The following is a 25,866-nucleotide window of genomic DNA, read 5'->3' as shown; positions in this document are numbered from 1 at the left end:
ACTTTGACATGTTTTACGTTTTTGGAAAAGTCTGCAACATTACACAGTAAAGGACCCAGAACCCTTTCCTATAGGATGCTGTTATCAAGCAATGCCTCTTTTGGAAGTTTGACCTTCTTACTGATATTTCCCTGTTTAATAAGAAGGATTTAATTTAAAGGATTTAACTTCATATGCAGTGCCTAAGCAGTAGACTTTCTGAAGCAGTTAATTGTGCCAGACCATGTTGTAGGCCTTTTTAATGTCCAAGAATACTCCACCCAAATTCACTACTTTTTTTTTGGTATGGGTATTATTTCCTGCGTTAAGGCTGTTACATGGGCCATTAAGCTATGGCTGGCTTGACTTTACAGAGGAAACCTCTGTATCTTGGACTGTGTCCACTTTCAGAGCAGTTGTTGGATGTTGCAAACTTCTGTGTCATGGACCTTCTGAACTCCTTTAATTGAATCTCTTTTTACTCAAAAAACTGGCTAAAAATTGTGCATACTTGCCGAGTAAATGTATAACTCCTTGTATGCAAGGATAATAAGATGCAAAGGCCTGGCCCCATATGCATGTAGACCGGAGAAGGGTTTTAAACGGGTGTAGCGCTCATCCGGGTGGATAGAAGCGAAAAATTCGTATTCTGGCTTCTCGCGTATAAAGTTATCGGTGGTACCGGGGCTGAATAACTCACTACTCGCGAGGAAAAATGGCGGCCTTCACTGTGTTTATTGGCAACAACGTCGATTGTCGAGACAAAATCGGGTGTTTGGTGACAGATCACACCCGTTTGAAGGGTTGGATGAATTAAAACTGTATTGCAAAATTCATTTTAGACGAGAGAACATTCTAGCGATGACCGCTGTAGTGGCATGCGAGATCGCTGTCACCAGTTAGCAAGGCACACTAATATGTTTACTACAAGTGCTCATCACTTGACGATATTTTGCCACATGAAACTTCCAAGAAGTGTGTGGAGAATTCACCGACGTAGACAAATCGACTGTTATTAGTACTGTGGGGAGAGTCACCGATGGTTTGCATCGGTGAGTACCTAACAAAGTTTCATTGCCGGATCAAGGTTGTGCTGAAAAGACAAAGATATGCAGACACATCGGGCCTGTGAATTTTCAAAAGTAGTTGGATTTATCGACAGCAACTTGATTTCAGACTCCAACGGAAAATAAAGTAAACTTATACATAATATTAATACTTGAATTTGTAAGGCGCTTGTAAATGTTTGTTGAATGCACCACACGTGAAGTATTGCAAAACAAACCTACAGTACAAAACATGTAAACAAGAAACATGTAGACAAAATGAAACCCTAGAAATGAAAGGCTATACATACTTTGTAGATAATTTCATTATCTATTCAACTCTACAAAAATCTGCTGACCAACGTAGAAATAATTTATCACTTTAATATACTCACAATCTCAATGCCTAAAAGTTCTATTCTTTATTGACATCAACAAATAAACAGACCCTTATTAGATGAGCTAAGTTTGTTTACTTAGGACGGTAAACTAGAAGAATTAAGAGAATATGTATATGTGTGTGGAGGGGGGAGGTTTACATATATATACATAAGTAAATATGAGTATATGCGTGTGTGGATGTGGGTAGTATATCTATAAGCAAATATATGTATATACATATATAGGCAGAGATGTGTGTGTTGGGGGGTATTAAATATATAGATATGAGTGTGTGTGGTGGTGGTGGTGGTACACGTGTATATAAGAAGATACAAGTGTGCATGAGGGAGGGGGGATTATATTATATATATGCAAATATGAGTAAGGGTGTGTGTGTGGTGTCAGGGGGTATTTTATATATGCAGATATATGTGGGGGGGACAACATATGTATATATAAAAGCAGATATAAGACTGTGTGTGCTGGGGGGGGGGAGGTTATAAATAAGCAAATATGAGGCTGTTTGTGTGTGCATAGTTGGATTATTATATATGCAGATATGAGTGAGTAGGTGTGTGTGGGTGGTATATATATATAAGCGGATATGATGCTGTGTGTGATGGTGGTGGGGGGTTAAACCTGTATACATAAGCAGATATAAGTGTGCATGAGTAGAGGGGAATTATATTTATATATGCAAATATGAGTGAATAGGGGGAGTGTGTCAGGGGGATATTTTATGTATATGCACATACACGTCTGTGGATTATATACATATATAGGCATATATATATATAGGCAGACATGAGTATGTGTGTGTGTGTTGGGGATATATATATAAGCAGATGTGTGCGTGTTGATGCTTACATATATATACATAAGCAGATATGAGACTGTGTGTAGCAGGATTATTTTTAAATATATATATATGCACGTATGAGTAAGTAGGTGTGTGTCAGGAGGTACTAGATAAAATATATATGTGCAGATATGAGTATGTGTGTAAGGGAGGTTACATGTATATATATATAAAAGCAGAGATGAGTGTATGTGCATGGGGGGGTTACATATATGTATATAAGCAGATATAAGGCTGTATGTCTGGGTGGGTTACACATGTATGCATAAGCAGATGTGTGTGTGTGTGAGGGAGATTATATATATATGCTGATATGAGTAGGTGTGTGTGTGTGTCGGCAGTGGGGGGGGGGGGAAGAGGAGGGGAGGTTTATATGTATGTGTGTGCATGTGTATATATAACCATCAATGAGTATGTGTGTAAGGGGGGGGGGAGATTTTATATATATATGCAGATATAAGTAAGAATGTATGTGTGTATATATCTGTATTTAGGTAAGAATAAAATGGAGGGGCAGAAAGATCCCCTCCAAAACTGGTTTTATCGTAATCAATTGGTTGTATTCTGCACAAAGTTTGTACTCACACCAGCCTTGAAAATGTTCACTAATGCAGCAGTTTCCAAAAGGGCATGCAAACATTTAACATATACAGATCAACGTGTCTCAATTTTTTTAAATCTGCCTTTATACAACTGTCAATTTTTAATAGTAAATTGTAAGTTAGCTGACATTGTGTAAAAGGTGTACCAAATAATAATTACTGATATGTGACACCAAAAACAGTACCTCCAACATATAGAGTCATGTTCTGGCTCATTACTTTGCCCGCATAGTTACTGGCAGCACACCGGTACTGACCAGCATAGACTAACGTTGCATTTTCAATGGTAAGACTGCAAAGAGAGAGCACACATAAGATAATTATTACATTCTGGATAATAAAACTGCATGCTAGCACATACATAAATGATGAAGAGATGTGTGTTCCTTATAGGGATTACTTGTTATTTTGTCCAAAAATACTGCTAAATTATTATTATTGTTGTTGTTAAAATAATGGTGTCTCCTTTTTTACCTTCCATCACGATCTACAGTCACATTTAGTGTGCTATTGTCCATAATCAGAGCGCCGTCTTTGTACCAAGTAATACTTGGTGGAGGGTAACCAGCAGCCTGACATTTCAGTGTGATCGTGGCCATCAGGCTGACGCGCCGCATGCCACTGCTGTAGTCCCGAATCACAGGAGGCTCAATATCTGCAGACACAATCTATCTTTTCTAAAGTATGCTTGAAAGAAATATGTCTACAATTTATACCCACAATCATCTTTTGAAAAATGCTTCAGGTGATAACATCCTATTTTACCCATTTTATCACCCTTAGGCTTTTAAAGCTAGAATGGTATTTTATATTGCATCCATGCAGATTTTTTCCCTACTATCTGAAAGCCTCTTTTCCAGCAATAACAGGTTCCAACACTTGGGATCCCCATATGCATTGCACTGAATATCCAATCCCCCCATACCTTTCAGTCGCAAGTAGTACACTGATGTATCGTTAGCACCACTAAAGTCGTGGGCACGGCAATGGTAATCTCCAGCATCCTCCTCTTGTAGATGTGGAAAGTAAGCAGTCACTTCTAGTGAGTACTGTGTCCTGCCGCAAGTAAAAAAAAAAAATAAATTTTGCGAGAAACGAAAACCATGTAAAAATCCAAGCAACCTAATTTAAGTTAGTGTTGATCATATTAATAGTTTTGCTGTACATTTCTTTATTTTCCATTTTAGTTTTTCTTCTTTTTGTTTGCATATTTTAAACAGAAATAAGATATGCTTTACATATGAACTATATCCCTGAAACCACTTCATTACCTACCTGCTGTAAGACAGGAAAAAACGGTCTCTTTTTTTAGTAGTTAACTCCTGTGTTGCTATATTGTGAGGTGGCACTGTTGTCAACACTTCTGAGCTGCTGTTGCTGCCACTGCCTTGCGGAATGGAGGAGTTTACTGACTTGACACTCTCAGAGGACTGTACTTGAAGTATCTTTGGTTGGATGGTGACGGACTGGTACTTCCAGAGGTTAGCACGACAAACCACACGCAAAGAATCACCTGCCACAACTGGCATAGGTGCTAAGTCTTTCACTATGAGTGGCAGGTCATCATCTGTCACACAAGATCCCAAATGACCAGTAGGCACAAGAATTTTAGCCAACGTCTTTAAATTGTCTACTTTCAACATTTTTGCATCTTATTTATTGATTTATTGATTTATTGACTGAGGATCATAGCACAAATATTGCTACAGTTTGACTTACTCTAGGCTTTCAAAAATAAGAATGTACACTCACCTGCCACTATAAATTTTATCTGGTCCTCATCTTCCCCATGCTCATTGCAAGCATGGCACCGGTACCAGCCTGTACGAGTTGCCCGCACTGCCAAGATATGGTTCACCCGAAATTCTGACTGTGACATTGGTGGTTCCTCTGAATCTTCAACCCTTTCCCAGTCAGAACTATTTTGAGAAAAGTTTCCAGGGCAATCTCTTGAAAGAACCAGGTTACATTAGCAGCTGGAAGACCCTCAACTTGACAGTACAAATGGTGCTTCTTCCCAGCTTGTGCTATTACATATCCCTCATGGGTGGCTATAGGCAAGATGGATGCCACTGGTTTTCCTGTTAATGGACATTAACATAAAGATTATATTATTTTAGGAAAAAGAAATCCCCCCAAAAAATGTAGACATGACATGCAAGTTAAAAAAAAACCCAGGAAAACATGACTGAAATGGCAACAGAGCCAAGACTTTCTTGTTCTGGAAATATCTCCTAAAACACAGTTTTCCCACCACCCTACTGACCTGCAGACTTTTGGGGAACTGAGCAAAATTTTTTCATGTTCATCCTCACATGCTTATTTCTCCATTTACAATACAATATTTTTAATGATTCAGGCTTCTGGGCCTATTTCATAGCGGGTACAACATGATAATACACAATGTCATATAATGCATATATTGAGAATGCTCACCACTATGCGTCCACATGGTATAAATGCAGACATGCATAAAACCATTACAATCATGCATATGCACATTACACAGAGAGGCATCAAGCTAATAGTCAATTCAATTATATATGAGCACAATGCTTGTTCGTTTGTTAGCATTTTATGCCATGGCAGTAACTATATGTAAGCACAAACATGCACCAGAACATTCCATATGCGACACCAGACAATCACACAGGTACAAACACTAATATTTATCAAAATATTAATCATTGTACATCATGTAATCAACTTACATTAACATTTCTATATGAACATTCCTAAGTGTAAAGGGCTTTAATCAACAGCATAACAACTTTTCGTAACTTCCAACACATAAATAAAAGAGGCAATGTGCAATATAATTAGTACTCTAGTATCTGACATCAGGAGTATGAAATGAAGAAGGGAAGGGTGCTTAAAGTATTTTTTTAGGGATGAAATGTTTACAAAGATCCACATATTTTGGGCATCTAGATAAATAGAGAGCAAGCAACACTGGTCAAGGCTAAACTTCACAGGCATCTTATAGAGGTACTTGACTAGACATCAATTTCTCCACTTTTAAGAATCTTAGGTAAATACTCACCATACACAAGCATCTGAATTTCAGCTGAAGCATTGGCATCTGGAGTGAAAGCATGGAGAGTGTAGGTACCACTGTTCGTGACTCTGGGTCGCAGAATAGAGAGGATTGAGGCCTTGTCTGTTTGACTGCAGCAAGGGAATGTATGAATGCAACAAACTGTACAGCTGAATTTTTTAAGCATAAAAAACAAATTCTTACTTATTTCCAATAGCTAGAGGAGCTGCAATGTTTCAGCCACATAAGTGTCACGGATGCTCACCTTTAATTATTCTTCTCTCACCATATTATAATATGGTTGTTACGAATAAAATGAGCCACTTACAGTTGTAACATGATTTCAAAATGCATTTTATTTTAGAAAAATGGTTAGGTAGCAAATAACAAAATTCCAGGTATATTTCTATCACAGGCAAGAAAAAAAATTAACCCTACCTATTTTCACTTATTAACACTTGTTCACGATATATATTTTGATATTATGTAAGCACAGGTTCATACTTTATATTCCCTATCGACACAATCACCATGATGATGTAGGAATAAAAGAACAGTGGACTAAGAATGCTAGCTGCCTGTGCAACGTTCCCCACACATGTAGTCATTGATTTCACAGCATGCATTGTGACACTGGGCATGTGGATGATGTCAGGGACCTAGTCAGAGTACTTGTACTGAGTGCAGAGTTCAAAAGTCGTGAGTGAAAAAAAGAAAAGGTGTGACTGGAGAGGGAGAGAGCAGTCAGTGAGGAGAGATTGGGGTAGAAAGCAATGGGCGAAAGGAGGTGACATTGGACGCTTAATGGAGGGGAGGCAGATTGTATTTCTGATGGAAGCCAGAAGTTGGGACAGTGTGTTTTAAATAGGTAGAAGGGGTTGGGACATGGAGGTGGACGCATCATTTAGAGTAGAGAGCCATTGCCTAGACAGTGTGCCTCACTAGTGTGTAAGAATTGAGTGTATTAGTCGAAAGAAAGGCCATTGCCAAGACAGTGAGCTTTAATAGTAGATTCAGTGGATTTTTGTGATTGTGTTATTCGGGTAGAAAGCCATTGCCGAGTCAGTGTGCTTCATAGCGTGTAGAAGATTCAGTGGATTTTGTGATAGTGTTAGCCACTGCAGAGACAGTGTGCTTTAATAGTGTGAAAAGAGTGGAGTTTTGTGATTGTGTTAGAAGAGCCATTGCAGGGATAGTATGCTTTAATAGTAAGAGATACAGTGGATATTTGTGGTTGTATTAGTCGAAGAGCCATTGCAGAGACAGTGTGCCTGATTGGAGCAGAAGAAATTCAGAGTTTTTGTAACTGTGTTTTTTCATAGTTAGGTTTTTTTAAATTATTTTTATTATCAATAAAAATAGGCAGACTCGTACAGGCAAATCATTTTGTTTATCAGAGAGAAAGAACACACAATTGTCTGACTCCGCTGGTGTGCTCGACAGAGTGTGAGTGAGAGACACTAGCGGTGTCGTGACAGATGCACACATACAAATTACACTCAACACACAATTCGAACCGATTTCTCAGATTGAAATTTCAGGATGCTTTTTGTTACCTCAGTTGAAGTGTTTTAAAACAACAGATTAGGATATTGTAAAAACCCACACATTATAGCACGAAATCAGGAAAAGATCAAACAGCTGGGCTGAACTGTTAAAAAAAAATCATGCAAACAGATTTCCATAAGGGATTATTACAAATGCGCTTAAAGCAAACAGAACATCCATCAGCACATCTGATCCGCTGCAAAAGGATAATAAGGGATTATTACAAATGCGCTTAAAGCAAACAGAACATCCATCTGCACACCTGATCCGCTGCAAAAGTGTATTTTCAAGCAGCTTTCCATCATGGTACCACTTCAAGGTGGGTTGGGGAAAAGCATTGATTGACACACGCAAGAATGCTTCCTCCACAGAGTCCGTAACTGTCAACACCTTCAGCATTGGCTGCAGATTTACAAATGTCTTCTCTGTAAACAAATACAGCATAATGGCATAGGCGTCAGGTTCTTCAGATGCTAGCAGCGTATAATACAGTCACTAATGCCTTTCAGGTATTATCAACTCATTTTTAAGATACTCTAGAAGGAAAGACTCATATTACCACATTTTAACAGGAGGGTGTTAAACATTCAGATTTTGGGAACTAATATCAGAAATGGACCTTCACCCAGTCATTAGATTTAAAAAAAAAGAAGTTTGCAGTCAACTAGATCTTTACAAGAATTCTGAATATACACCATGGAATACAATCTACTGCTATAAATCTTTAACACAAAATGATATGCCACTGGTATTAATATTATGCCCAAAGCATTAAGATATGATCAAGATTTGTGACTTACCATAAACATTGATGGCGATATCAGTTTTATGAATATTTTCATTTGGACATCCTGGACAAAGTGCAATGCCCTTAACTACACATCTGTATATTCCAGAATCTGAGACTTTTGCATGAAGCACTTCCATAAAGAGTGTTATTTTATCGTATTCATATTGATATTTCTCTTCTCGGATACGTTCGCGTATGGGTATTCCTAGCCGAACACGCTCCTGTCAAAGAAATCAGAATAAATAAAAGTCATGATTGTAAGATTACTCTTATTAATCAGTCATTTCACATTTTTTTTTTTTGTATTATTTGTTCTGAATTAACATGCATTCATATTATTTAGTGACCAATCAATTTGAAACAGGGCTTCCCATCGAGGAGAAACATGGATAAATCATTTAAAGGAGCTCATAATCACTCAAAAGAAAACTTTGTCAAAGGAAGTAGAAGTAGGGGCTGATTAGGCATAAGAAATTTTTAAAAAGACATCTCATTGTGTCAGACATTTGCCATAATTCAGACAATATGAAAGCTGTTATCATGTCCTTTCTTGTCATCAAATGTCAGTGACACAATTTTACATGCACAAAAACTTGATACTAATAATTAAAGCAGTTTGAGGGATCAACATCATGATAATATTAGCACCATCAGAATGGTCTGAAAAAAAAAAAATCACTTCCAAGCAGACAGTATGCATTTCATAAATGGAAAACTCCACTTTCAGGTCATTCACTATCCATTTGAATTTTTTGGTACATTTCGAGTTATTTTTACAGAAAGCCACAAATAAATTAAATCTAATTTTAACTTACTCAACAAATACTTTAATTCTGAAGGTTAAATAATTCACTGTTTGGTCTTACAGCAACCTCGTAAGTAGCAGCTTCTCCCTTTGGTAACATAAATGAACGTTCTCTGTGCCCATCGCTTTTGCCAGCAGAGAAGAGAGATGATTTCATAAGCCACAAAAGCACACAAGGATTGCTGTACGCTCATTTAGATGGAATGGGTGACAGTTTTACACCAATGGTGCAAAGATATTTAAAAAAGAGGGAGGGGATGGGGAAACAAGATTCCCCCCTTTAAAAAAAGGTCATCCCTCCTACTTAAATTTTTGAAGCATTAGACGTTAGGGCAAGTTAGCTGTACCTGAATAGAACCACTCTTGTCATAAACCATTGACAACTCTACATATGTGTCCGGTTTTACATCCACTCGACAGGTAAGGTTGAATGACTGACCAACTTTCAAACTGTGTGCAGATGGAATAAGTGATGGTGGTGACAGGAGCTCAGTATCTGATGAGATAAAAAGATGAAAATAGATGCAAACATAAGATAAAATGTAGGTAAAATCTCTCTCTCGCCGCGCACACACACACATGCATCTCACATACAAACTCCACATATACACACATATATGCACACACACATATGCGCACTCACACACATGCACATGAAATGCGATAAGCACATATGCACCCGAAAATATGTCTGTATGATAACAATGCACAAGAATCTAAGAAAAAAGGCAACAAGCATTTTAAAATCCTTATGTACAATTTAAAGGAAAGACTAAAACCTGGGGCTCAAGAAATACAGGTGAAGCCCTACCTTGGTATTTGAGATACAATTGCTTTCGATCCTTTGTGTCATTAAATCCCTCAGCAATGCAATGAAAAATGCCACTGAAGATGTAGTATGGATATTCCACAATAAAACCCTCAATAGGGTCAAAGGTAACACCTTCAAACCTGGTTAAGTCTTCAGAACCAATATCTTTCTGGAGAGTGACATTAATAGCTGGATCAGTCACAGCACAGGGCAACACGACACGATGTCCAAAGAAGACACTAACAATCGGAAAAGATTGTTCGTCAACAAACTGGTGTTCAGGATCTATAATAAACAAACACAAAATTTTCTTGTAAACTTATTATATAAATGTCATACAACTACATGAAAACATCATTTAAATTTGTTGTTACTGTCTCTTTATAATTTGTATGGATGAATATTCAGTAATGCAAGTACATTCAACTATATCACACTGGAACAGTGTGCATAAACAATTTTTCTCATGTGCATGTATGCACGTGCAGGTGCATAAACACACACACAAACATGCACACAATCATATAATTTATTTTTTACAGAAATAATGCTTTTACTTGACCTTTCAGCATCTGCACAGCTATGTACAGCGCAAGAAAACATTGATCTGTTGACAAGAGAGACAACCTAGCTTACCTGAAACAAACACCTTGATGCTGGAGCCCCGCGGTTTTTCTTGCGACATAGTTGGACTATTTACTTCTCCAAAACCAAAGAATCCTCCCATTGGTTGATAAGCAAAATTTTCTGCAGTTGATGTTGATATAGTATTATCACTACGGATGTAGTCACAGTAGTAGCGACCAGTGTGGAAATACTGGGCAGATTTGAACTGCAGGACGCTGATGTAGATTGTATCTGCCAAATTGGGCATCTCCAGGGTGGTCACACTGCTGTCTGGATACTGTTCCTGAATTACACAATGCCATTGTCAGCCCATTTCAACACTTTGAAGTCCCTGCCTACAGCATTTACACTTGTTTATGGCCAACATGTATTTTGACAGAATGGCAGGGTTGCCGTCTAGCATCACAATATCCACGAATAGCAAATAAGGGAAGAAACTTTAACTCTAGGTCCATTCATATCTTGTCATTAACCTTCTCCATTTAATAAATAAAGCACCCAAATGAGCTATCCGTATGTAGTAGAAAAGTAGTTAGCTGAGCTACATGTGACAATGACATGTTTATTGCTTGCTCATATTTTCACAAAGTTTTACCAAAAAACCCAAACAAAACAGAAAACTAAAAATGATGACTAAAAGGAAAGTACTATTTAAATTCCATATACTCTAATAATATATCTGTTTTGTTTATTTCTTGCTGTGTAAAAAGATTCATTTTTAATTAATTAATGATTTTAATTAATGCTTTGCGGCCCAGAACAAAGGCCAGAATGTAGCCTTTGTGTGACACTACTTTTAAGTTGAGTTAAATTTGTAGTGTCCTAGTAAGGATGTGGGACTTAAGAAACCAATGGTGTTGGTGTACAGTTTCCTGATTCTTGTGCAAGGCACAGATGAAATGTAGATCTCTCAATGAAATGTGAGTGTACTCCCAAGGAGTGTCTGTGTGAAGCGATCACTGCCTCCATTGTTCACCATCTTGTGACGTCTAACTTCACAATTGAAGCAGTTATTCAGCTCTATGGTTTAGTCATGGTCTTTGTGTCGCATATGACACTTTCACGACCAACATTTTAAAGTTCTTGGTGTTGTAATGAAGGGCACAGAAGAGACAAAAACAAGTGGGAAAAGAGGGAAGGGGTTGAGCGTTTACTACATTTATGTTTTAGGTTGCAACCTAGCTTGTCCAGCTTACCGAAGGATTAGCTGGAGTCCAATGCCAATGAACTGGTCTACATGAACCTATGCATTTGATGGTGGCGTTGTCACCTGCTTTTAACACCAGTGTGTCTTCTCCTACAATTTCAGGCACTTCATCTTTGAGGATTTTGGAACATGGCTCTCCTGTTTAAAACAAAATAAAAATGTAAGGTTTATGATGACATACTGCAATTATTAAAGAAAAAACATTACTGACAAGCAATTATTCACTCTTTTTCCATATTCCATCTGTTCAGAACAAAAAGCATGTTTTGCTGTCAAATGCAATACTATGATCCTTTACCACCATCCACTGCACATCTGGGTAGGGCAAGAAAGTAGTGCATGCTACTCTGTCTCTCAAAGCTACTTGCCTATCTTTACTGCAAGAAAGGGATAGAGTTTATCAAGAGCAAGTTTCCAGAAATGAGACAGCTACAGTTACATCAAAGAAAATATAAAGGGAGAGAATTAGGTGGCTGCCACCATAAAGCAAAACTGAAAAGGTGTTGACAACAAGCTTAGCATCTCCACCTGGAGGAATGGAGGGATAAGCAGCAGCAGGAGCAGCACAGATTATCTACATTACTATTATTAGAGCACAATTTATGTCCTGCGTCCAACTTAAAACCCCATCTAAAAGTTATTGTTTATCTGTCACCATTACACTAAAAATCCATGGATTCCAATCTCATCTGATAGTTATTTTTACTTGTTCACTGTCTTTAAATGTTGAAAATCAATTCCACAAGCTAACCAGTGATATATTTGGGATGGTGGTAGAAGGGCAGGGTGAGGAAAGCAATATGTAGCATTCTTCTCAGAGGATTAGGCTTTTCACTGTGTCTGTAATTTTATATTATCAGCTGTTAATGACATCCATGATAACAAGATGCATGTTTATCAAACTGGAGTGCACACCAGAAACAGCATATGAAGGTTAATGGGTGTGGCTCTGTGGTGGAATCTGGCACATTTTGTTTTTCTTTTAAGCACTGAAAACTGTGGAGTTTAGAGTTATTGCCTGCCATGTCTGCATAGCAGTTATCTCAAGCTGCACTCTACACCACATTCCAACCCTGGCCATGTCGTTTTTGCTTCCTAGTCTATCCGCTCTGAAGTGCATCTTATGTTTGGATGCTGAATATTATTATCAATACTTCAGCTATTGTTTCTAACATATGCTGCTGACAGAAGTTTTCCATGCATAAAATACATGGGGTTTTCATTCCCGGTCCTCAAAACTGTTAGGGTTTTTATCAATTTGCCACAGACAAAATAAACATCAGTAAGTATCAATGTGCTAATATTGTTATTATATTGATCCCTAATGTAAAAGAAAATTGCTCTTATTATAAGTATGGTTTATATATGTAAAAAAGTGTCATTGTTATTTGATTACAAGTAATGATGAAATATCTTTCATAATTCTGATCTTAAATGATGATAACCTTTTCCCCTACCACTTAAACGTTTAAGTTTCCGGAATCATGATGCTGAAAATTTTCAGACCTGTTGGTGACTTTTTTTTACATTATTGTCTTCTCTTACGTGCTTTTCTTATGTTTCTAGGTCATGGGAAAACATGATGGACTGAGTGATGAATAACCAATGATTAGCAAATTCAACTAGCTATGAAAGAGCTGCTACATCGCAGGTATGTAAGCAAGTCATTCAGTCACTGGCAGATGCCCTCTCGTTGTCTCAGTTATCAAAAAGGTTGAATAGGATTACAAGGTCTGCTTGTTGACACGGCTCCAGTTCGGTTTTAGGCTCTAATATCCATCAAAGGTCTCCACCGCAGAAAGCAAGGGATTCGTTGCCAGGCGCTGCTCCACCTCCAACCCTATGTCCTACACGCACAGATAACTGATCCTCCCGCTCAATGGATGTAAGAGGTATCACTCAGAGTAGCGTGAAATGACTATGTGGGGCCTGTAGGGGCAAGGGGCAAGCTACATACGACACGACCAGACAACCAGGTCTGCAGACAACATTCTAGACGCTCTTATCTCCCACTCGGTCCTCAACCGCCCAGCAAAAACTGACTCCTTAAACCAGAGGATGTCAAATATTCGAAGGGTCCTTGTGCACGGACTTTGCCCTTGCCACGTCCGCCTACTGCGGGGTGGTCCGGTGAGTGACTCGCCTCTCTTCAAACCTGTGAGGTCAAAGTTCACTGTTCGCAAGTGTGAACAGCTGTCCACGCTCCGTATGTTCTCCGACACGCATCACGGCGGTTGGCACCTGTTGCAGACGGTGAGAGACTTTGATGAGAGGGTGGGTTACTTTGATGAGAGGGTGGGTTGAGGTTGATTTCCTCCTAACACAAACCGAGGACGTGTTGTAGCACAAGACTTCTATGATAGGACAGATGTCCATGTGTTCACATCTCAATCCGATCTAACGTTTACAGGTAAGATGTAATTTTGAGCAGGTGATGACCTGGTTTTAATGGCGAGTTACATGACGGTTTCTTTCTCCCTTCAGGGAACAGGTAACTGGTTCCATGTGCACATTTATGAATTAATTAACCCATGAAAGATGTTAATTCCGATTCAACGTCCGTCAACCCACCCGGGTTTCTTTCCGATGAGAATATGTGATTCAGGTTTTACATCTTCTACACCAAAATGAAATCACTACTAATAAGGTTTCACTGCTGTATTCAATTTCATTTCAATTTAAGACACGTAAGTGGTAGGACTGGATCCAATTCTGGATATCCTTAATAAACTTTCTTCAGGAGTCAACACATATCAAGGTACAGAGTGACCTATGGCCAGATGTAGTTATGTGTAGTCTGGTCCACATAATCACTGTTAAATGACTAAGGCAGCATCAAGTTTGGTTTCTTCTTCTGCTGCTGCAGGTTTAGTGTTTGTACTTACAAAAAAAAAAAAAAAGGAGGCTAGGCTCGAACTAACGGTGTTAATGTGCAAAGGGCGCGATCACACCAACCCAGCCACTCATCCGCAGAGACAGAGAAAAAAAAATAAATAAAAGGCAGTTCGCAGAGCCTGTGCAAGATAGGTTACTTCAGCTTCCTCCCCTTTGAACAGCCGACTGACCGATGAGCAATGGGCCTATTTTGCCCAACTACTTATAGTCATGTGACCACCAATTAGACGTTTAACTCCCAGGTTTTACCCAGAAAGCAAAGCCACGTCTTCGCCTCTCTTACTTTTTCTAATACTCCGATGGGAGTAGCCGAGTGTAAGTAACCGAGTTTATCACAAATGCTGTCTTTCTGTGACTCACAAAACCATTAACTGCTAATACTACGAGCCACTCTGCGAATATCCTCCCACTGGAGCCAGCGCATCGTGCAAACAGCGTGGAGGTGCGCTGGTGGGTCTAGAACCGCAGGTAGGACGTTAACCCAGGAATTAGCCGTTACCGCGCGGTTGTCGGGGCGATCAGGGGCGCAAAGTGTAGGGGGATGGAGGGGAGAGTCTCAGGTAAATACAGGTTGTCAAGGCCACTAATGTGTAGCGTTGGCAGCGGAGTACACGAGCACTGAAGCAAGGAAGGCGGTGGTGAGAGAAGGCTGAGAGGAAGGAAGTACCAAACCTGCAGCACACACAGGCTGCTCTTGACATCTTAACAGGAGATGGCGCTGAAGGGCTACAGGAATATTTTCAAAGGAAAACTTAAGTTACAAGCAACGCCCCTTCTCAAAAGGTAAAGAAAATAATCGAAATACAAACCTCCTATCCCTCGCTACCACCCCGACCTCCCCAACAAAATATTTTTGTTAAAGCAAACATCTGCCTAACACTACACATTTTCAGAAGCAGATATTTAGATACACGACTACGTAACTATGGTCACTTGTAAAAACAATAAAGCTATTCATTTTTTGTGACCAAATAATCTAAGAAAACTAGAAGAAATAAGGACCAAATACCGGAAGACAAACACAATAGCAACTTTGCAGTTTTTAGTTGGTTTGCTTGAGGTCTGGGGACTACCTTCCCACCCGTGAGTCTTTTATAATATTAGAGTCAAAAAGCATCCTGCAGTGTCGCAAGTGAAGCAAACCCTGGAATGTGAGATGAGTGTGCAGCTATTCCCAGCATGCCCCGCCATTCAGGCGCTGACGTGACACAAGGAAAGATTCGCTTCGAGCCTAACCGTCAACTTCCTCCTTAAAAACAAACACAAACACCTCTAAACCAGCAACATTTCAGTGTTTTTGTCACCACCACCACCACTACCCAAGCGTCGTGCAAAAAAAGACTACATGGCGGTTAAGGAGCAGAGCAGACGACACTCCCCCTCACCCTCCACCCCTACTGAAGTCGGCCGTCTCCCCAACGGGGCCAGTCCTTCCCTAAAGGTCACCGCATGCTGATCAAGACCTGTATACACAAAGACTCGCCAGTAAGGATTGTAAAAAGCACATGCCTGCAACGGGATCGTCAACATAGATGTCAACAAGTCGCTACAAATTGTCACGCAGACAAAATAAAATCACAAAACCAAGAAAAAAAATCTGATGTGAACACAAACGGCGCTTTTGTACTGCGCTCCATGTCAATAAGGCTGTTGACGCCCACCGTCAAATAAACGACTACGGCAAACGTTTACACGACGTTCACAATGAAGTTAACTGAATTAAGCCACATATTCGGCAAAGTATGTTTTAAGGTCCTTCTTAATTGGATAAATGTGGACGAATGTGGGCAATTTTGTATATAATCAGAGTGGAAAAACTGTGCTACGTTGGTCAAACGTTCGTCCCTGAGCGCCACCTAACGTTACAAAGTGTCGACAACCCCCCACGTGCTACAACAGTGGCGCTGCTGACGACAGCGGGTCGAGTCCCTGCCGACGTCCGTAAAGGAGACCACGGACATTATTATCTCTGGACTGCCGTCTGTCTGCCGAGCCACACGCTGCCTCTCGCGAAGCTGTAGACTCAGGTCTCGGCAAACCATTCAGGAGTTTCATATACTGAATACAATTGGAAAAATCAAACACAGACTTTACAACAACACTGACACTTAGCTATTTTTCAATTACTATTATTTTTATTTATTTTTTGCCAATGTCTGAGACCTCCACTTCCCACGACTTACAGCCAACAAACCAGAAATACAACAGATCATACATCTCGCATCGTCCGGCATTTTTTCTTGATGTAAGATAGTTAAACCGGATGCAAAGTTTTGGTTTAGCCTCGTTCTAGAAGTTAACGCTTGAGGGGAAGGGATTTGTCTGAAAGCAGTCCAAAGATATACATCCGTGATAGGACTGCAGGACGACTCTTGCTACACCTGAGTGTTGTTTTTTGTTCCCCATAACACACCTGTTTGGACCGGCGTGCCTTTGCTTCTGTAGCCGTGAAGGTATTATTACTTCTTGCCGCCGGTGACTCATCCGTGCAGCTTTCGAGACCCCCGTGCCCACAATAAAACTTTTTGTTCCGCCGCCGACAGAATTAAGCCCTGCTACTCAAATGGTCTCTTGTTGCTCTCCCCCTCCCCTTCTAAAAAATTAAACGTTCACAAAAACACTCTCTTGTTCTACTTTATCTTGATCAGACTACTATGATGCTTTCATAATTATCACCACTGCTTCTCTTTAAAAACAAGTCCAAGAAAGGGCTCAGCTGTTTTTCTAAAAATAAATCTGATTATAACTAGATCTTAGAAGTGATCGGGTAAAGAACTGATGCCTGCACCTGCCATAAGAAAATGCCAAGGGTGCACTTAACAGGTGCAACGGCCACTGGGATATCAAACATTAACCATGCTTGTCCTATTCCCCATACCCTGACCCACCCCAAAAAAAGCCTACCTGGAATCAAAAGGCAACCTAGTCCAACCACATGCGGCGCCTGCACTGACTGCAGGAAAAGAGGTTTGTGTTGTTGAATGGAGGGAGAGACTGACTCCACACATTCACGGAAGATGGCCTCAAGCTGGTATCATTTACACACAAATTCCTTTATGAGGAAAATAAAAATTACCACTCATTGATAACAGTCGTATTTATAAAGTCGTGTCACCAAAATATTTTTCCGCCTTAAAAATAAAAAAACTTCAATGAAGGATAGCAAGAAACAAATAATCGGTTGAACAGTGTATTCACCATGTACAAGTATTCAAACTACTAGAATCCCAAATAACAAGTGCTTTACAATTTGTAGAAAAGAAAGCATAACTAATATTTAAATGTAATTAACAAATTGAAAAGTAAAAGGTTTGCATAGTTACCGCGCTTACGCTTGCACTGACTATTGTAAGTTTTTATTTTGTTTTGGGTTTTTTTTTTGTTTGGGTTTGTTTTTGTTTTGTTGTAGTTTGCTTCCCACAAACAGTAGGGTTCGTACTACGAGATGCTTATAACTACAAGCGATTTTTGGAGACACATCAGCACAATGATCAAGCTGATAAAACGTGTGTTGGAGACAGGATGCTAACTGTCGGTTAGTCTTTGCCCTCCCAGTGACAACGAATCTTTTTGTCCTCCCAGTGACAATGAATCTTATGTCTTCCTGTAATTTTTATTGTAGTTAAAATATCGCACAAGCAAGCAGTTAAAAGTTAAAGATCTCAAAGCGGACTTTCAAAGCTCCAGAACTAAACACAATATGATAAATTCACAACCGGCATAAAGAAACCCCTTGTTATAAGTGAAAGTGCTGAAAACATTCAAATTGCGGGCGAAAGTTGGCAAAATGCGGCCATTATTATGTATGAGACTGTTTTCACTTCAAGAAAAGCTATAAGTAACGTGCATTGCTCGCGTAAATCACCAGTCAAGTGTTTCCATGTTACCATCCCACAGACAGAGCTAGACAGACGCAATGGAAACGGAGATTATTAAAGAAAGGTGAGAAGGGGACATAACTGATGCGTAGAAATGAAACTTTAATCAGTATGCTAAAGATTTTTTCCTTTCAAGGAGAAAAGGAACTGTGCCGATGTCACCAGTGTTATTTCTTGACAATAATTTGTTGCAACAAACACAAAAGTTATTTTTTAAAAAGTGTACAGAGCCAATGTCTGGGAGTGTTCTGGCGCATTATCTGCCCCTTGCCCTCCCTCGCCTGGCCAGTTGGCATTATAGACTGTTGATGTCCCAGCGTCCACGACAACTTAATACAGCCTAATCTTGCCGGCACCATGGCCGATCCTTCCTGTGTAGCAGCGTGCTCAGACAAGTACTTATGCATGAACACATGCGTGGCCAGGAAGGCAGCACCCGGGTAGCGCGTGGCTGCATGTTGCATAAGGCGAGGGTAGGTCAAGTCACTGAGCGAGCAAAGCCTTAGTGAAGTCGGAGTGTGACACGACCCCAGGCAGACACAACGTGAAGATTCTCTCCACCAACCTGCCACCACCACCACCTACCCACCCACCTCTCTCCATCTTTCTTTTGTCGCAGGTATCTGGCTCAGCGGCGCACCTGTACAGAGCGACATCGCACGAGCGCCGACACTAAGCAGGTCTGTGAAATGTGTGGCGTCACTGCCGCGTGCCTGACGTTAACGCCGGTATGAAGGTGTGTGGTGTGCTGGGGTGGTGGGGGAGGAGAGTGGAAGATGGGGCCCCAACTTGGCTTATTTCCCTGCCAGGTGGCGCGTGGTCCCTGATTCAGACAAGCCAAGACAACAAACCCTCAAGAATACATGTTTTCAACCACGAAAAGCGCCGGCGGTTGTAAACACCCGGTCTCTGTCATTTGAATCAGTGGCAGCTTGTACCACACGAGCTGGATGTGTACTTGGATACAAGCAGCACGAAAAAAACAACAAAACAAATCTGTTTCCTGTCCAAAAATACATGGGATTTTCAGACCAACTTTTCAATTAATGGTGTTTTTCCCCCCTAGAAAACCTAGATAAAATAATTGGATGGGGTGGGAGGATATCGCGCAAAATGTATACACCAAAGTACACGTGTTCATATTACCGTGATCCTTGATGTCAACAAACTTTTTATTATTAGTGTCGTGTTTTCTGCAAAGGAAAACCGTGAATGACATTTGATAACAAATAATAACAAAACATCAGTTTTCATGTGTCCGGTTGTTTCACACTCTCTGTTACCATGACACTTCCACATTTCTATGCTTTGAGACTTGTGAGGAAAAGTTGTTTGTTTTCAGACGTGGTAAACAATTTTTCCTCAAATGATTTGAGTTATCTTCCGTGATTCACGCACGTTTCTATGCGATAGAAAACACTGGAGGGAAAAAAAACCCCAACAAATTATTCAGAGTGCCTTCAACTGCTCGCCTCCCCAGCATCGGAGGGTTGGTGGAGGGGAGGAACAACTCCCGGCTCTGCAGCAGTTCTCAGAACGCACCTCCGCGGAAGCAACGGAATTGCTCTCGTTGACGTCAGATATAAATCTCGCGCAGTCGCACGCGGTGATGAGGCTGAGATCAGCAGGATGTGTCGATGACCGTCTTCACAAGCAGCTCACCCTTCCTCTTAAAGGAAACAGGAAAGAAATGGAGAATGGGAAGGAGGTAAAAGAAAACAAATTAGATCGGGATGGAAGCGGATGCCACCAGGTGGACGAATGCAAGGCTGGGGTGGGGGTAATTGGCCCACAAGCTGCACCCCCTACCCGCCATATCACCCCACCCCTCCAATAATTTTAGAAACCACAAGGCCAGGTCCAGATCCATCCATATCCTGTTCTGGAGTTTTGCTAGCGGAGAGAGTACAGGGTCACCTCCACCTCTCCACCTCCCTTCCTGCACATCTTTGTCTACCTGAGTTTGAGGTCTGTGGTTCAAACTAGACACATGCGCGAGCGCACGCACACTGAGCCCAGGCGGAACTTTGCTGATAAGAACCCTATAGGAGCTTGGTCAGGTAAGGTATGGCATGCCAGGCAAAATGGCATTTCAGGTACAGGGTGGAGTTGGGGAGGGTATTGCAAGAGTTGGCATTTAAGACAAGTGCTCGAGTTCTCGCACCGGTACAGGTACGGTCCTAGGACGTGATGATCCGGGATCGGGAGGTATGGAACCGGTTCCAAAAAAAAAAAGTGAACTCGGTTGCCATAGCTACAGGTAGTTCCGGAGCGGCCGAACCCTTTGCCCGCGGATTGACCCTCTTGTCACTGATAAACACGTCTGCTTGAGCAGTCCGGCATGCCTCCTGTCAGGTGGACGTACAGCATCCACCCCCCTCCACTGCTGCATCTACCCTCCTCCTGCTCTCCCCCAACCCCACCGGCTAGTGTCTGCAGTCGCACACGGTTCCAGCGAGAAGGGCACCTGCTCACTGCACCCGGTGCGACAGCGGTGCGGCAGGCTGCAAGGGAGGGCGGCGGCGGAGGCGGCGGGGTATCACTGCTCCGCGCGTTTGGAAAGCGGCGCATGCTTGACGAACAGGAAATACGTCACAGGGGTATGCCGACCGTCGCCTTCTCTTCCTCTTTCCTGTTGCCCCGCCGCTGGCAGCCGACCACTCACACGCTTCCTGCCTGCGTCTGCGATACACATTCTCCGGTCGCAGTTCGTCTCGGGCTCCCTCTACATCTCCTCGCCTCATTTTCTGTTTTCTCTTTAGATCTTCTAGAGATAGCTTTTTACCCCCGTTTTCTTCCCAACTCTTGCCGCCACAAATGTGTTGCCCATCACAGATTCCTACAAAGTTCGGGCAGCTTGATGAGCACAGCTCAGTCTTTGTGGGTGACGCCTGATGCGATCTACAAATAAACAGCTTTTCGTTCATACGAAACATTTCAGTCTACGAGCAGACGACATCCTCCCCCCCAACACACACAAACACACGCGAAACACTTCAAATTTAGGAGCAGACAGGTTTTCATTCAAGAGAACACTTTAACTTAGGAGCAGACAACTATGACATCGAACACTTTGGACCTTGAGGTGGTCAGCTTTTCTGTTCTATAAACATTACGGAGTACCCGAAATAAGCCTTGTCGACCATGCCTTGCTTCCGTGGGTCTGTGTTTGCACGAACCCCACTGCAGCAGTTAAGACACTCGTCCTATCAACAGACCTCGATACGGGGGCAATTAAGGAATGTTTTCAGCTTTCTCATCCGTTCTCCTCTGACTCGTACAACGGCAGTCCATCAACCGCACTCTCGTCTGCTTTATGTAAAAGTCGTGTGTGTGGAGGTAGTGGTGGTTTAGGGGTGAGGTGAGAATTATAATTCTAGCATCCAGCGTCTTGTTGGTGTGCATCACTGATATCTATCATTCCCCAGCCCCCTGTCTCCTCCTCTCGGCAGTGGTGGCTAGCGGTCCATTAGTGGAAACGCCAGGGGAGAAATATGGACAGACCGAGACCTGTGTACACAGCCTCATGGGCTGGACTTGTTGTCGCTATCTGACACACCAGCTTTCAGGTGTAGGAGAGTGTAGAGATATCTGTCTAATGGCTGGATTTAATTCATTAAAAGATATACCTTTCCCCAGAACGAAGCCAGTAAGTCAGCTTCACGAGATTCTATCCTTCCAATACCTGCACTAGAAGTGATGTGACTCTAGTATGTGGACCTCATTTATGGGGGAGGGTTAGAGTTGGACACTTACTCGAACAATGCAGTTTTGAACTGGTTTGTCTGGGGATGTGGCACTTACTCGTACGACTGTCAGCTGTCGCCTAAAATTTTTCTTAAAATACGTGGATGTCACGAGGCCGGGTCTATTACCACCTTCAAGTTCTATCAAGGGAGAAGGGGTATTTCCGGGGAATTTGTTGTAAGAGCAAGGCGATATCAAGTTTTTAACAATACACAGCCGACTACTGACAATGACAGTGGGTGGAAAGTCGCGATTCCTGTTGCTACAGTTTGAGTATAAATGATACGGACAACGGGCATTCTGAATAGTCATACTGATGAAGAATTCCCAGGGTGGGCAGGTCCGGTAAAAAAAAAAAAAAAAAAACCAAAGTGTTTTGGTTTGTACAGGAGAGTGTTAAAATGTAAGTGGTCCACTGTATCTAAACCACGCCAACAGGATGATGGAATATGATTCTCTCCTGTGGTGGCCTTTAACCTCTTTTGGGAGTTTTCCTGTCACTGATCCTAACGAGCCTCAAACCTGCGAGTGACCTGGGCTGAGGTCTAAATCTTGTGCACGTACTACACGAATACGCCTGGCTAACAGCTGCTGCCACCTGTCTGGTGGCCTAGGCATAGACAGCGTAGACCTAGCTGCGTGTTGCGGAAGGATTTTACTGTTTTCTTCGCACAGGAGAGAATATCGGTGTTAGACGCCTCGAATCTGTGTTATCACAAAAATGTCTGGGAATTGGTATCACAGAACAAAGGTCTGCAATCAGTTAAAAGGGTGGTTAAATCAGGTTAATGAGAAAACTCTAAATCACCCAAGATACATGTAATTTGAATTTTTTTTAAATAAGACCTTGACCAAGGAGGAACATGAAAACTTCTTCAGGTTTATGTTGGAGTCTGGCTCCATAAGACATACCGCAACAAACCCAGATATGTGAAAACAGGTTTTCGTCAAAGCTTATCAAATATCAGCGACACTAATGATTGAAGCACTCTTTTTTTTAAATCATATTAGTAGATATTGTGTACACTCTCGAGACTGTTTCATGACAGCATAAGATCTAAACAACTCTACCCAAGCTTTGAGAACCCGTTACCTTGGAAACAGTGTTTATAATGACCCCCAGCCGAGCAAAAAAAAAAGTAGCTCTAATGAAGCTGAGTGAAAGATGTTATTGTAAAATCGGGGTGAATACCCTACTTCTGTCCTGGATACAGGCCTTCAACCATCACCATACACAGAGTGCAACAGCACAGAGGTCAGGATTGTACAGGCAAGGAGAGCTGGGACCATCTGTGAATTAGGCGTCTGTGTACAAAGGTCACGTCATGAATTTGACCCCTTTACTGTGCGGGGTGATGTCTGTAGACATGTATCTCACGAATCGAAGAGGAATTTTCACGCTTATTTTGGGAAATAGTATCTTGTACTTAGTTCTACCAAGTCGTTGGAAAAAAAAAAAAAACTTCGGACAAGCGCTCGAACAATTCTAGACAACACTCGGCATTGTAAACAGACGTCTGTTTGTATCTTCAACTGCCATCTAAATCTGAAATTTCAGCCAAGTGCCGAGAAACAAAATAAAGAAACACGAGAGAAAGTAAAAAAAAAAACAAAAAAACACACAAAATCAGACAAAACAGAGGAACGTGAAAAATTCGCCGAGGAACAACAGACAAAAGAACTGTTTCACGCTTATGATGAATGAAGTGAAAACAATTTGAAACGACGTTGCCATGGACCTGACACTCGACATGTTGAGTCCAGAAGCACAGCTAACAGCACTCAACATGCAACATTCAGGCATCTTTCTATCTTAATTTTTAATTGGACTCCGTCTACCGCTGCTAATTTTATAAGCACAGAGGGTGTTTGTCTAAAGGACCTTTCATCGGCAAGCAAACCATCTGCACAGTAGATGGTCACAACAAACATAGGCTAACATTTAAAGTTTGAAAGAAGCAGGCCACAACCCAAGACACTTTACAGTTGCAACCCCAGCAAGTACCATGAAAGAAAGAAGAGATGAGATGGAAGCTCATGTTACAAATTGCATTATTTTTACAAGACACTGCAGCTGGCAGAACTAGTCAAACCCTCCCCCTTGTAGTGACCATTAACTGTCAAGGCCCTACCACAGTTCCACCCCTGACCGGAACAGCAAAAGGTCAAGAGGCGCGAGCTAAACTCGGCGCAGAACGGAAGGCGAGTTTTGTCCATCTCAATTAACCCCTTGTCTACCACACGTGGGAACAGGTCCGACGGTTGGGAACTGCCATGAGGATTAAGTCTGTGTACATGCTGGTGTGTTTGCGAGCTCACAGGCGCAATGGCAGGACGGGAAATAAAATAAACACTGTGTGCAGACCGTGCAACACTAATCCTACTGGTGGCTGATAAACAGCCGTTCGTCACCCGTGCGAGGTAATAGTCTTGCTCTGTGGAGATGCTAGCGCACAGTGCGAATTATTCTGCTGGCATTTCTCAGCAGATAAAATACTTGTTACGCATAAAAAAAGTTATCTGCAACAGCAAGCACATCCTGAAAACAGGGTCTGGTCGGCGGCCCTTGGTGCAAGTATATCCCAGATGAACTAAAAACATCTATGTTAAAAGAAGTATGGAAACTATGCAGACCCATTCCCTCCCTCTCCGCGCGCGCACGTGTGTGTGAGAGAGAGAAGAATGTTTGAGAGAGTGAATGAAAGTAAGAGGAGTGGGAGAGGGGAGAAGAGTTAGGAGGAAAGCACTCTTGAAAGAGAATTCAATTGCCAGGACCTTCATATAAATGTACACGTTTGCCAGGCAGTTTGTTTTGGAAAAGACTGAACTCAGAAAGCAGCCCTCAGCTGTGTTGTGGTTCCGCCTCGCATGCGACACCATCTGAGGGATGGGCGATATGTGGCGGATGACTCCGGTCAACACTTGCCGAAAGAAAATATGGGGGTGTAAGGATGGTGGAGAGAGAATGGGGGAAGGTGAACCGATATCCGGCTTTTTGTGTCAATGTTGTTCATTTCCGAAAAAAAAGACTGTTGCGGCCAAGTGTGATAAGACTGTTAGCGCCTTCAGGTCGCTATTATCGTCTGGGCATCGAACACAGGCGCACACACACACCAGACCAACCAGCAACACTACTTGAAGCCCACCACCACCACCACCACCACCACCACCATCATCACTACCACCACCACCACCATCATCACTACCACCAATCGCATCTTCGCGTCTGTTGACAGTTGCAGAACGTTCTGCGAGCTCCACCCTTCCTCTGCTTAAAGAGCATTAAAATTGTTTATAAAATCAGTTACTTTTTGAGCTCGACACAGCCTGCAACAACTGTGCTGCCTGCACGATAGCAAACGCCAACGAACGGCCAAAATACTTCAACAAGGCTCATTAGAGGCGAATGAGGCACCAGCTGAGTAGCTCGCATCCTCTTATTTTTTTAAAGTGCGTGGTTACCTAAAGTACTCTGACGCAATCAGGGTAAGAGGGGAGGGCCCAGGTCCCCCTTCTCACCCCGAAGCTGCTGGTGCATCGTGAGCTATTTCCTATTCATTCACCTGCAGCGTTATCTGCAGAACACACTTATCCACCTTTTGTAGGCCTGCATAATATCCCCTCCTGTAACAATATTCTTGAAAAGATGTGCAC

At 41.7% G+C, this 25,866-nt stretch overlaps 1 protein-coding gene across 1 annotated transcript in view; it reads right to left on the bottom strand.

The window, feature by feature from the left end:
• Positions 1-25,866, bottom strand: part of LOC112559656 (vascular endothelial growth factor receptor 1-like) — a 45,592-nt gene that overhangs the window by 12,128 nt on the left and 7,598 nt on the right. Inside the window, 13 exon segments of the mRNA XM_025230991.1 lie at positions 3,053-3,159; positions 3,342-3,522; positions 3,793-3,923; positions 4,143-4,434; positions 4,502-4,518; positions 4,726-4,948; positions 5,911-6,035; positions 7,715-7,877; positions 8,253-8,463; positions 9,395-9,543; positions 9,859-10,143; positions 10,495-10,768; positions 11,682-11,830. Coding sequence (XP_025086776.1) covers positions 3,053-3,159; positions 3,342-3,522; positions 3,793-3,923; positions 4,143-4,434; positions 4,502-4,518; positions 4,726-4,948; positions 5,911-6,035; positions 7,715-7,877; positions 8,253-8,463; positions 9,395-9,543; positions 9,859-10,143; positions 10,495-10,768; positions 11,682-11,830 — 2,307 coding nt within the window.

This window comes from Pomacea canaliculata, linkage group LG3 (assembly GCF_003073045.1).
Source record: "Pomacea canaliculata isolate SZHN2017 linkage group LG3, ASM307304v1, whole genome shotgun sequence".
NCBI lineage: Eukaryota > Metazoa > Mollusca > Gastropoda > Architaenioglossa > Ampullariidae > Pomacea > Pomacea canaliculata.
This window is presented reverse-complemented; position numbering and strand designations above follow the sequence as displayed.